The sequence below is a fragment of the Hemitrygon akajei genome, chromosome 8, assembly GCF_048418815.1.
Source record: "Hemitrygon akajei chromosome 8, sHemAka1.3, whole genome shotgun sequence".
NCBI classification, from domain to species: Eukaryota; Metazoa; Chordata; class Chondrichthyes; order Myliobatiformes; family Dasyatidae; genus Hemitrygon; species Hemitrygon akajei.
The window spans coordinates 71,952,471-71,966,317 of NC_133131.1; the positions used below are offsets into that span (position 1 = coordinate 71,952,471).

General features: G+C 47.1%; 1 protein-coding gene across 1 annotated transcript; it reads left to right on the forward strand.

Moving 5' to 3' along the window:
• The first annotated feature begins 222 nt into the window (after window positions 1-222).
• Window positions 223-13,847, forward strand: LOC140731428 (uncharacterized). Its single transcript, XM_073052932.1, has 3 exons — window positions 223-282; window positions 372-458; window positions 9,791-13,847. The coding sequence occupies exons 2-3, from the start codon at window positions 381-383 to the stop codon at window positions 13,457-13,459; spliced, it is 3,747 nt and encodes a 1,248-aa protein (XP_072909033.1). The 5' UTR covers window positions 223-282; window positions 372-380; the 3' UTR covers window positions 13,460-13,847.

A 13,847-nucleotide genomic window follows, 5' to 3' on the forward strand; every position in this document is an offset into this window, starting at 1 on the left:
TTGCTGCCACGTGATTGGCTGATTGGATATTTGCAGTAACGAGCAGGTGTCCGGGGTACCTCATCAAGTGGCCACTATCATGAAATGTGTTGTTTTGCTAGACCAGTACAGTGCAATACTTAATATTAAAAGCTATAAATTACAATAAGAAGTACATTTCAAATAAGTCATGCTAAAGGAGATTAAGGACCCTGTACTGACAGTGGTTTTCTTTGCTTCACAGTGCCAACACTGGACAGCAACAATCGCGTCCAAGGAGAGACTTGACAATGGAATGAAACTGTGAGTGCTTGAGGATCAATTCCGGCTCGCCGTCGATCGGAGCCCGTGGCTGGGCGCGATGAGTAATGGAACGTGTCTCTGTTTTGCAGACAGATAGGATGGGAAACAGGAAGTCAAGTGTTGCCAATGTCCTGCATAAAAGCTCCCAGGGCGTCATCATCATCGAGTCGCCTCTAGTAAGTCTAACGTTCCTCACCTACAATGACTAAAGATTAGCTTTAGTACATCAAAACATCGAAACACACAGTGAAAAGCGTCATTTGCGTCAAATCAGTGAGCATTCTGCTGGGGGCAGACCACAACTGGCCAGCACCAAAATAGCACCTCCACAAATTAGTAACCCTAAATCGTTTTCTTATCTGCATTCTGGCTCCCTCTCACCCCTTCTCTTCTCCTTTCCTGCCCATCACCTCCCTCTGGTTCCCCTCCTCTTTTTCTTTCTCCCATGTTCCACTCTCCTCTTCTGTCAGATCCCTCCTTCTTCAGCCCTTTACCTCGTCTCACCTATCACCTCCCAGCTTCTTACTTCATCCCACCTCCCCCTTCACCTGGTCTCACCTATCATCTCCCAGCTTCTCACTTCATCCCACCTCCCCCTTCACCTGGTCTCACCTATCATCTCCCAGCTTCTTACTTCATCCCACCTCCCCCTTCACCTGGTCTCACCTATCACCTCCCAGCTTCTTACTTCATCCCACCTCCCCCTTCACCTGGTCTCACCTATCATCTCCCAGCTTCTTACTTCATCCCACCTCCCCCTTCACCTGGTCTCACCTATCATCTCCCAGCTTCTTACTTCATCCCACCTCCCCCTTCACCTGGTCTCACCTATCATCTCCCAGCTTCTTACTTCATCCCACCTCCCCCTTCACCTGGTCTCACCTATCACCTCCCAGCTTCTTACTTCATCCCACCTCCCCCTTCACCTGGTCTCACCTATCATCTCCCAGCTTCTTACTTCATCCCACCTCCCCCTTCACCTGGTCTCACCTATCACCTCCCAGCTTCTTTCTTCATCCCACCTCCCCCTTCACCTGGTCTCACCTATCATCTCCCAGCTTCTTACTTCATCCCACCTCCCCCTTCACCTGGTCTCACCTATCATCTCCCAGCTTCTTACTTCATCCCACCTCCCCCTTCACCTGGTCTCACCTATCACCTCCCAGCTTCTTACTTCATCCCACCTCCCCCTTCACCTGGTCTCACCTATCATCTCCCAGCTTCTTACTTCATCCCACCTCCCCCTTCACCTGGTCTCACCTATCACCTCCCAGCTTCTTTCTTCATCCCACCTCCCCCTTCACCTGGTCTCACCTATCATCTCCCAGCTTCTTACTTCATCCCACCTCCCCCTTCACCTGGTCTCACCTATCACCTCCCTCACCCATACACCTTTGGAACGTGGGAGGAAAGTGGAACACGCATGGAAACCCACGCGGTCACAGGGAGAACATACAATCTCTCACAGACGGTGGTGGGAGTTGAACCACGATTTTAGAACTGGTGCTGTAATGCATTTCACTGACCCGACAGCAGTCACATGGCAATGTAACTCATTCACTCATGAGCCAATAGTCTCCTTCCAGCCTCTCCCCCTCCATCTGCCCATCACCCACACACTTGTCCCAGCAGTTCCCCTCCCTACCTCCCTCCCTCCCTTTATTCATCACTCCACCTTTCCCCCAAGGTTGGTGTTGTGGATAGTGCAGAAGGTTATCAAGGGGTTCAACGGGATATTGATGGAAGGCAGGGCTGGGCTGAGGAGTGGCAGATGGAGTTCAACCCAGAAAAGGGTGAAGCGATTCACTTTCACAGGGCAAATTTGAAAGCAGAATGCAGGGTTAATGGCAAAACTCATAGCAGTGTGGAGGAACAGAGGGATCTTCTTGTCCACATCTGTAGATCTCGCAAAGTTGCCATGCAAGTTGGTTAAGAAGGTGTTATTAGTCAGGGGATTGAGTTCAAGAGCTGCAAGCTAATGTGGCAGCTCTATGAACCTCTGGTTAAATCACACTTGGAGAACTGTGCTCAGTTCTGGTCACCTGATTGTGTAAAGAGAACATTTGGCACATTGGCCCAAATAACTCCCGAGTACAGGAGTTGAGACATTATGTTGAAGAGTGCAGAGAAGATTTACAAGTATGTTGCCAGAATTAGAGAACTTGAGCTTTGGGAAAGATTGAATAGGCTCGGTCTTTATTCCCTGGAGCGTAGGAGTATGAGAGGAGATTTGCCAGAGATTTACAAACTTATGAGGGGGAGCGATAGGGTAAATGCAAGCAGGTTTTCCCCACTGAGGTTGGGTGAGACGACAACTAGAGGTCATGGGTTGAGGGTGAAAGGTGAAATGTTTAGGGTGAACCTGAGGGGAGGTTCTTCACTCAGAGGGTGGTGAGATTGTCGAACGAGAACCAGCAGAAGTGGTGATTGCGGTTTCGATTTCAACATTTAAGAGAAGTTTGGATAGGTATATGGATGGGAGGGGTATGGAGGGCTATGGTCCAGATGCAGGTCGATGGGACTAGGCAGAATAACCGTTCCACACAGACTGGATGGCCAGTGTCTGCAGGGTAGTGCTCTGTCACTCCTGAATCTACCTTGACATTGCACCTGTCATTTCCCTTTGAACTTTCCATGGGAGCTCAGGTCAGTCAGAGGTGACCGTCGACAGGTAGGAAGGTCACCCCACGTCCTCGGGGAGGAACGCTGTGCAACTGTACTGCCTCAGAGAGGTGGTTCAGCCCCATCTCCAGGAGGGGCTTCCGACGGCTGAAGGGTCTCAGTGTGATCGGAAAAAGTTGCAGAAAGTTGTAAACTCAGCCAGCTCCATCATGGGTACTAGCCTCCCCGGCATCCAGGACATCTTCAAAAAAGTGATGCCTCAAAAAGGTAGCATCTGTCATCACCCAGGGCATGACCTCTTCTCATTGCTACCATCGGGGAGGGGGTACAGGAGTCTGAAGACACACACGTTCAACATTTTCCAATGGACAACGAACTCATGAACACAACGTCACTATTTTGTTCTCTTTTCACACCACTTCTTTATTTTATATTTCTCATTGTAACATATATAAAAAATAACTATTGCACATACAACTGCAGCCACAAAACAACAAATTTCACAACGTATTCCAGTGATATTAAACCTGAGTCACATTCTGATTCTGAAACTTTGACTGTTCATTCCTCTCCTTAGACGCTGCCTGACCTGCTGAGTTCCTCTGGCATTTTTTGTGTGGCACTCTAGGTCTCCTACTTCTATATTTCTCTGCTGGGACAGGAAGCTTGTTGTATTTCTCTTAAAATTCAGGGATCTTGAAAGGCTGAGATAGAGTGGACGTGGAGAAAACGTTTCCTGTAATGGAGGGGTCCAGGGCCAGCGGGCACAGCTCTGGATACAGGGACGTCCATTTCAAACAGAGATGAGGAGGAGTTTCTTTAGCCAGAGGCTGGTGAAATGTGGAATTCATGGCCACAGACGGCTGTGGAGGCTGAGTCATTGGGTATATTTAAAGTGGAGGTTGATGGGCTCTGGATTAGTCAGGGCATAGAAGGTTACGGGGAGAAGGAAGGAGAATAGGATTGAGAAGGGTAATAAATCAGCTATGATAGAATGCTGGAGCAGACTTGATGGACTGAATGGCCTAATTCTGCTCCTAATCTTCTCATGACATGCCTGTTTCTTGGAGGCCTTTTTGAACGGCGATATCCCGTAGCTGAGGGCTCCCACCTGTAAAAGCCAAGATATGAAAAGCTGAGGTGTCATTCTGCGTCTCCAGGTATTGGTGTCGGTATTTCACTGAAAATACTCGAAAAGTGCAACTTAAGCATTCTGTTTGGATGCACCATTGCTTGGTCTGGTAACTGCTCTGTCTGTGACCACAAGGAACCGCAGAGTTGTGGACACAGCTCAGCACATCACAGAAACCAGCCTCCCCATAGCCCCATCACAGAAACCGTCTCCACTTCTCGCTGCCTCGATAAAGTAGCCAGGATAGTCAAAGACCCCACCCACCCCGACGTTCTCTCTTGTCTTAAACACAAAAAAAACTTCTGCAGCTGCTGGAAACCCAGAGCAACACACACAAAATACTAGAGGAACTCAGCCGGTCTGGCAGCATTGACAGAAAGGAATAACCAGTCAACATTTTGGGCCAAGACCCTTCATTAAGACTTTGCATCTTCTTCTGTCTCTCTTCGGGCAGAAGATCCAAAAGCATGAAGTGATTTACCACTGGGTTGAAGGACAGCTTCTGTCCCACTGTTTCGATCTTTCACTTTATTATCTACCTGCACTGCCCTCTTTCCGTAGCTGTTTCATTTTATTCTACACTGTTAGTGTTTGGCCTTGTTCTACCTCAATACACTGTGTATTGATTTGATCTGTACGAACAGTATGTAAGACCAACTTCTCACTGTATCCCCGTACATACGTAAACCAATTCCAATTCCAACACTCAGTGCTAGAAATCCAGAATAAAAACAGGAAGTACTGGAAAGACTCAGCTGGTTGGACAGCTATGTGTAAGGTGAGAGTCCGTGTTAACGTTTCATAGATCCGTAATGTGGAGCAAGTCACGTGAATCAATTCTTTATGAGTGGCATTGAACACTGTGGATGAGGGGGCCTGCTTTGCTTCCATGGGCGAAATCCACGGACAGTAGGTCACAGAGCTCCGAAGACCTAGATTCCATCCTGATCTCAGACGTTGTCTGTGTGGAGTTTGCACACTCACCCTGTGCTTCAGTGGGTTTTGTCCAGGTGCTCCAGTCCCCTCCCACATAGAACACAGAAGCCAGAACACCACACCACAGCACAAGCCCTTTGGCCCACAATGTGATCATTCAGGACCCCCACCACCCAGGACGTGCCCTCTTCTCGTTGCTACCATCAGGAAGGAGGTACAGGAGCCTGCAGACATCGTCAATGATACAGGACCCCCATCACCCAGGACACGCCCTCTTCTCATTGCTACCATCAGGAAGGAGGTACAGGAGCCTGCAGACATCGTCAATGATACAGGACCCCCATCACCCAGGACGTGCCCTCTTCTCGTTGCTACCATCAGGAAGGAGGTACAGGAGCCTGAAGGCACACACTCAACGATTCAGGAACCGCTTCTTCCCCTCCATTATCAGATTTCTGAATGGACATTGAACCCATGAACACTACCTCAATATTTTTCCTTCTCTTTTTGCACTAATTATTTAACTTAATTTCCTTTTTTATGTGCACTTCTTACTGTAATTTATAGTTTTTATTTTTAAATATTTCAATGTACTGCTGCCGCTAAACACAAATTTCACAAAATGCTGGCTAACCGGCTAAATAAGCATTTGTCATCTATCATTCATCCTGATCAGACAGGAGTTATCCCAGGTAGGTTCTCTTTTTCCAATGTCAGATGCCCCCTTAATACTATGTATGCTGATCATGGGAAAGCTAGTGGGGCAGCAATTTTATCCCTTGAAGCACAGAAGGCTTTTGACCAGCTTGAGTGGCCTTACACGTTTGAGTCACTGTACAGGTTAGGGTTCAGCGAGTCACTTGTATCCTGGGTAAAACTGATATACGCCAGCCCAATGTGTTCTATTGTAACCAATGGTGACAATTCAACTATGTTTCCCCTACACCGTTCAGCTCAGCAGGGTTGCCCTCTCTCGCTGGCCGGCCCTCTTTGCTGTCGCTGTAGAGCCCCTTGCCCTAAAAATAAAAAGTCACCCAAATATTGTGGGTTTGAAAGCGGGAGGTATTGAAACACTTACTAGTTTATATGCCGACGATGTGATACTCTACTTACAAAACTCAGAAAAATCAGTCCCCCTTCTTCTAGATTTAATCACCTCTTTTGGCAGACTGTCGGGCAATACTACTCAATTTGTCGGGCAAAAAGTGACTTTGTGTCCCTCTCCAACATCTACATGCCAGGTTTTTTGGAAAGTGTCCCGTTCGAAGTAGTTAAAGATCAATTTACTTATCTTGGCTTGGCAATCCCCAAAGATCCTAAATTGCTATTTAAATTAAACTTTGCAGAGTTTATTTCAAAGCTTAAACAGAATATAGAAAGTTGGAAAACTCTACTTCTATCCATGATTGGTCGTATAAATTCAATTAAAATGATTTCTCTTCCAAGGTTTCTCTAGCTTTGTCAAAATCTCCCCATTTTTCTTACATCAGCCTTCTTTAAAGAGTTGGACTCCATAATTTTGTCTTATATCTGGAATTATAAGAATCACAGGATTTTGAAATTTCATTTACAAAAGCCCAAGTCTGAAGGAGGGCTGGGATTACCTGTATTGGGCTGTCAATGCTAGGGCTCTCATGTTTTGGCAACAGGGGGCTCCGGATAACCTAGCCCTTGGGGCTCCCTCATGGCGATGTATGGAGTCTAACTCTGTTGTAAATTCCTCCTTGCCAGCCATGCTGTTCTCTAAGCTAGAAAAGCCTGGGACTTCAAAAAGTTTGTTTTGTTTTGAAAAATTCCGTCAGAATTCTAAATCAGATTAGGAGTGTTCTGAATTTACCAGAGACCTCGGTACAAACACCAATCTGCTTCAATCACTTCTTTCTACCCTCATGGTCAGATGCTTGGAGGGAGTAGGGTCTAGTTTCTATTGAAGACCTGTACATAGAGGGACGGTTTGCAACTGACAGAGAAATTTGAGCTGCCTCACTCGCACTTTTTTCATTACTTACGAACTAGACACTACATTCAATCTAAGATTTGTAATTTTGAAATCCTTCCAGGGAAGCATATATTTTTTGATATTTTAAAGAACCCTCCTGAGTCCAAGCATCTCGTTTCTAAGTTTGTACGTTTGTTCGATGATCGCACTGTAACGTCTACTGTGAAGAGTAGAGACGCCTGGAGAGAGGAGTTGGGCATTGAATTATCTGAAGCTGCCTGGGACAAGAGTTGGTCTATGATACAGGCATGCTCTGTTAACAGCAGACACCAACTGCTGATCCAGTTTAAAGTTGTCCACTGTCTCCACTACTCTAAACTTAGATTGCACAGGATTTACCCTTCTGTCTCGCCAATGTGTGATAGATGCCACGGGACGGAGGCCACGTTGTCACACACCTTTAGGTTTTGCCTACTACTGACTGGATTTTGGCCCAAAATATTCCACTGGTAGTCAAAGGCCTATAAGAGATCCTTCCCCTTGGAAGCTGGTCTCGCCATCTTTGGCTGTTCGCAATCCACTCTACGCTTCCCTACAGCCATACAACAGTCTCTGATGCTGGGGATGACTGAAAGACTTACCCTGAGGGAATGGAAATCACCCTCTCCCCCTTCCTTTCAGAGACAGATGGCTGACATGACCTCAATCATACAGATGGAGAAACTTAGGTTCTTGAGAACCAATTCAATTAAAAAATTTTCAGCTGTCTGGGATCCAGTTCTTGCCTACCTGGACGAGGCCAGGGGCAGACGAACAATTTCCCCCCAGCTGATTTCTCAGGGCCCTCATTTGAGATTTAATGTTTAGTATTTTTGTACAATAGGTATCCCTCTAATGTTATATCCCCTTTGTTTTTGTTTATTTCATTTTTACACATGGCTGATCTGGTATGTGCTTGTTGATTTCGGTGTTTCTTTTTAAATTTTGAAAACAAAGTATTAAAAAAACAACAGATTTCATGACATATGCCAATGATATTAAATCTGATTCTGATTCCTAACCTACTCCCAGATCGTTCTAAACTTCCCTCCCACATGGTCCATTTTTCTATCATCCGTGCGTCTGTCTAAGAACCTCTTAAATGTCCCTAATGCATCTGTCTCCAGCACTACCCTTGGCAGCAGTTCCACACACTCAACACTCTGTGCAAAAAAACAACTTTCCTCTGGCTGTCCAGCATTTCTATGCCTCTAATCATCTTGTACACCTCTAACACATCCTCCAAAGGGAAAAATCCCCAGCTCACTCAATCTATCCTCTCTAGCCATACTCTCTAATCCAGACAGCATCCTGGTAAATCTCCTCTGCACCCTCTTCACATCCTCCCTACATAATGAGGCAATCAGAACTGTAACAGCAAAGTGCTGATGAAGGGTGTTGGCCTGAAACTTCAATTGTTTATTTCCCCTCCTGGCCTTGTGTTCCCTCCAACATTTTGTGACTGCTGCTCTGAATTTCCAGCATCTGCAGAACCTTTTGTACTTAGGAGAAGAGAGGATGTCTGGGGTGGTTGGGGGTTTTGTGCATTGGTCTTGAACTGAAATACCCCAGAGAATTGCAGGGTGGTGGGTTAACTGATCCGGTGAGTGGTGGATCCTCTGGTGGGAGTGTGGGAAGAATATATTGCTGAGAAATTTAGTAGAGAATGGGATTTCCTTGTGGGCCAGAATAGAGTCAATGGGCTGAATGGCCCCCTTTTATGTCATAGGGAGGTATAGAATGATTACCCATTCAGTAACTTAGTCCCTAAACATAATGCCCTTAACAGCGAGCTCCACCAGGCAGTGTTTGAGTGTGAATATCGTGGTGTTTGTGTTTCTGATAAATTGATTTATTATTGTCACATATACTGAGAAACAGTAGAAACCTTGCCTTGTCTAATGTTCATACAGACCAGATCCTTAGTGCATTGGGGGTATCACACTCAGTGGCCACGTTATGTACACCTGCACACCTACTCATTAATGGCAACATCTAATCAGCCAGTCACATAGCAGCAACTCAAAGCATAAAAGCATGCAGACATAGTCAAGAGGTTCAGTTGTTGTTCAGACCAAACATCAGCATGGAGAAGAAATATGAAGTAAATAACATTGACTGTGGAATGATTGTTGGTGTCAGACAGGGTGGTTTGAGTATCTCAGAAACTGCTGATCTGCTGGGATTTTCACAGAGTTTAGAGACAATGGTACGACAAAGACATTGAGTGAGTGGCAGTTCAGTGGGCAAAAATGGCTTGTCAATGAGAGAGGTCAGAGGAGAATGGCCAGACTGGTTCAAGCTGACGGGAGGCTGACAGCGACTCAAATAACCACACGTTCCAACAGTGGTGTGCAGAAGAGCATCTCTGAATGCACAAAACATTCAACGTTGAAGTGGATGGGCCACAGCAGACCACCAACGTACACTTAATGACCACTTTGTGAGGCACAGGAGGTAGTTATAAAAGTAGCCTCCGAGTGCAGAATGAAGAGTAACAGCTACACAGGACGTGCAGTGCAGGTAGACAGTGAGGTGCAAGGTCATAACAAGATAGACAGTGAAGTCAAGACGAGAGTCTATCTTATCATACAAGAGGTCTGTTCAACAGTGGGATGGAAGCAGTTCTTGAGCCTGGTGGGCTTTCAGGCTGTTGTATCGTCTGTCTAATGGGAGTGGGGAGAAGAGGGTATGTCCAGGGTTGGGTGGGTCTTCAGTTATGTTTGACGATCAGTGTGCTTATCTACATTTACAGTATGCTGTCGGCATGCATTGCCAGGCTTTGTAAATGGTTTACCACCAATAGAGAAATTCTGTTTGTGTTTTATGTGTGTCTTCAGGAATTCGGGGGTAATCTTGCTGATGACTCCACTCCCGAAACCCCTCCACCGTCAACAAGCTCTCGAGAAGCCAGCAGCGGGGACTGTGAACTCTCAGCGAACTCAGGCAGACTCAGCGACTCAGAGGTGAAAGGATTACTGACTGAACCGACAAGCGGAGGACGAGGCACTGATCCTAGAGACACAACCAAAGATCCCACAGAACCAAACAAAGTCCCTGTGGGGGAAGAGAAAATCCCAGTAGAACCGGGCAAAGTCCCCACAGAGCAGGATCAAGTCCGCACAGTGCCAAATGATGTTCCCACAGAACTAGGCAAAGTCCCAGCAGAAACAGGAGATGTGCCTACAAAACCTAAAAAAGTCCTAGGTGAAGTTCAGACAAAGTCAGACATAATCACTGCAGAAACGGATGATGCTCCCACAAAACCTGACCAAATCCCAGCACAAACAGAAGTTCCCACAGAACCAGACAAAATTCTAGCAGAACCAGGTGAAGCTCCCAATGAACTGGACATAATCCCAGCAGAGCTAGGGGAAGTCCCCACAAAACTGGACAAGGTCCCAACAGAAACAGGTGAAATTCCCAATGAATTGGACCAAGTTTCAGCAGAAGCAGGTGACGTCTCCAGTGAACTGGACATAACTCTAGTAGAATCAGAGGAAGTCCCCAATGAACTGGACAATGCCCCAGCAGAAACAGACAATGTTCCTACAAAACTGGACAATGCCCCAGCAGAAACAGACAATGTTCCTACAAAACTAGACAATGTCCCAGCAGAAGCAGGTGAAGACCCCAATAAACTGGACAAAGCCTCAGCAGAAACAGACAATGTCCCCACAAAACTGGACAATGCCCCAACAGAAACAGGTGAAATCCCCACAAAATCGGGTATTATACTAGCAGAACCAGGTGCTGTTCCTACAAATCTGGACAAAGTCCTAGCAGAAGCTGACAATGTCCTCACTAAACTTGACCATGTCCCAGCAGAAACAGACAATGTCCCCTCAAATCTGGAGCATGTCCCAATAGAAACAGACAATGCCCCCACAAAGATGGACAAAATCCTAGCAGAATCTGACAATGTTCCCACAAATCTGGACAAAATCCCAGCAGAAGCTGACAACGTCCACGCAAGGATGGACAAAATCCCAGCAGAAACAGACAATGTCCCCACTAAACTTGACCATGTCCCAGCAGAAACAGACAATGTCCCCTCAAATCTGGAGCATGTCCCAATAGAAATAGACAATGCCCCCACAAAGATGGACAAAATTCCAGCAGAATCTGACAATGTTCCCACAAACCTGGACAAAATCCCAGCAGAATCTGACAATGTCCGCACAAACCTGGACAAAATCCCAGCAGAATCTGACAATGTCCCCACCAAGCTGGACAAAATCCCCACAGAAACAGACAATGTCCCCGCAAAGATAGACAAAATCCCAGCAGAAACAGACAATGTCCCCACTAAACTTGACCATGTCCCAGCAGAAACAGACAATGTCCCCTCAAATCTGGAGCATGTCCCAATAGAAATAGACAATGCCCCCACAAAGATGGACAAAATCCCAGCAGAATCTGACAATGTCCCCTCAGATCTGGACCATGTCCCAGCAGAAGCTGACAATGCCCCCACAAAACTGGACCATGTCCCAGCAGAAACAGACAAAGTCCCCACAAAGCTGGACAAAGTCCCAACAGAATCTGACAATGTCCCCTCAGATCTGGACCATGTCCCAGCAGAATCTGACAATGTCCCTACAAAGCTGGACAAAATCCCAGCAGAATCTGACAATGTCCCCACAAATCTGCACCATGTCCCAGCAGAATCTGACAATGTCCCCATGAAGCTGGATAAAATCCCAACAGAATCTGACAATGTCCCCACAGATCTGCACCATGTCCCATCAGAATCTGACAATGTCCCCACGAAGCTGGACAAAATCCCAACAGAATCTGACAATGTCCCCTCAGATCTGGACCATGTCCCAGCAGAATCTGACAATGTCCCCACGAAGCTGGACAAAATCCCAACAGAATCTGACAATGTCCCCTCAGATCTGGACCATGTCCCAGCAGAATCTGACAATGTCCCTACAAAGCTGGACAAAATCCCAGCAGAATCTGACAATGCCCCCTCAAATCTGTACCATGTCCCAGTAGAAACAGACAATGCCCCCACAAAGCTGGACAAAATCCCAGCAGAAGCTGACAATGCCCCCACAAAACTGGACCATGTCCCAGTAGAAACAGACAATGCCCCCACAAATCTGGACAAAATCCCAGCAGAATCTGTCAATGTCCCCTCAGATCTGGACCATGTCCCAGCAGAATCTGACAATGTCCCCACAAAGCTGGACAAAATCCCAGCAGAAGCTGACAATGCCCCCACAGAGCTCCAAATCTTCAGAGAAAGAAGTGACCTCTTTGCAGCGATAGTCAGACTCCCTTCAGCAAAAGGAAAGGTCCCTGGAGCAGCAGAGAAACCAACCACTGTAGTTACAATCCCCACAGAGCAGAGTAAATTCCCTGCAGAACTGGACGAGCCCCACACAGAAGCAGAGAAACTCCTTGGGATGCCAGAAATATCCACCACAATACAAAGCAAGGTGCATGCAGATCCTGTTAACATCCCCACAGAGCTAACTAGGCACCCAGCAGAACTGGCTACACCTCACACACCAGCAGAGATGGCACCTGAACAGCAAGAGAAGCTCCCTGAGATTTCAGCAGAACCTTACACATCCCCTGAGAGAGTCACTGGGATACCAGCAGAACCTCCCACATCCGCAAAGCCTCCCATGGCACCCAATACACCAGTAGAACTTCACACAGCACTTGAGAAACTGTTTCAATCACCAGCAGAATCTCCCAGGGACATTGAGATACTCCCTGGAATATCTCCCGCAGCATTTGATATATCCTCTGGAATACCAGCAGAACTCAGAGCATCTGAGACACCCTCTGGAAGACCAGAGAAGATCTCTGCAGTTTCTGCTGATCCAGACCAGGATTCCATTGCTTCAAATCTCATCCATTCAGTACCGGATCAGGTATACTATAGTGCAAGCCAGGGCAGGAATGAACCAGCCTGGCTTCCCACAGAACCCCAGGGGGTCTCTTCTGGTCCGTACTCAATAGTCGAGTCCAAAGCAACAAGCGAAGAAATGTCTCCGTCACTCTCGTACGTAACCACCTCGAGTTCAGCCACTCAGTTGTCATCTGCAAAGTCCCTGCAGTCGGGAATGGCTATTCACGCCCAGGAGCCAAGTACACCACGCAAAGTGAAATCAACGATCTCAGGACCAAACATGTTCACTCCCAGAGCAAGCCCCTCTTCACAGGCGGGAGAAGACAGCGGAGAGTCAGCGGACGAGGTGCCTGTGACAGGGAGGTCTCTGCACACAACGAGGGCCAGGAGCCCCATCATCTCCAGCTCTGCTCCCTTCCTATCAGCCCCTGAGCCACTGCCCCACCCGGAGCAGTTTGATGAGGCCCTCTTTGAAATCCTGTTCCACACGCCAAAGGACGTGCCGGACAAGATGCTGGTCAGCATGCCTGAGGAGGACCACGAGTACTGGGGGGTGTTGCACTTCCAAGGACTGGACGCTGCTCGAGATTTAATCAGGAAAAGGGAGGATGACGAGGAGAAGAAAAACAAGATGTGACCATTTTCGCTCCCTCTTGCCCCAGGTGCTGGAATGTATTATTTACCCAACACTCACTCTGGTGTGGGATCTGCACTGGCCAACAGGATCAAAACAGGCTGCCTCGCTGCCATCTATTGTGTGGGGTCAGAACCCAGGAAAAGGTGATTTGTTGAGAAATCTTCACCTAACACTAGAGGACCCCGGGCCTAGAGTTTGTATTATTGAGAATGGCAAATGTTTTTCTCTCTCTCTCTCTCCAGCTCACTCTCCCTAGCTCTCTCCCTCTCTCCTTCCCTCCCTCTATCTCCAGTCTGGCATCTTTAAGTGTCCACATTAAAATGTAAAAAAGGACTGAAGTATTTCCAGGAATATCTAGGCTTTGTCTCTGAATTCCCTTGTGCCTAAG

Coding starts and splice junctions, on each gene's coding strand:
- LOC140731428 (XM_073052932.1), top strand. CDS start 381: ATGGGAAACAGGAAGTCAAGTGTTGCCAATGTCCTGCATAAAAGCTCC. Junction 459..9,790: donor TCATCATCGAGTCGCCTCTA/GTAAGTCTAACG, acceptor GTGTGTCTTCAG/GAATTCGGGGGTAATCTTGC.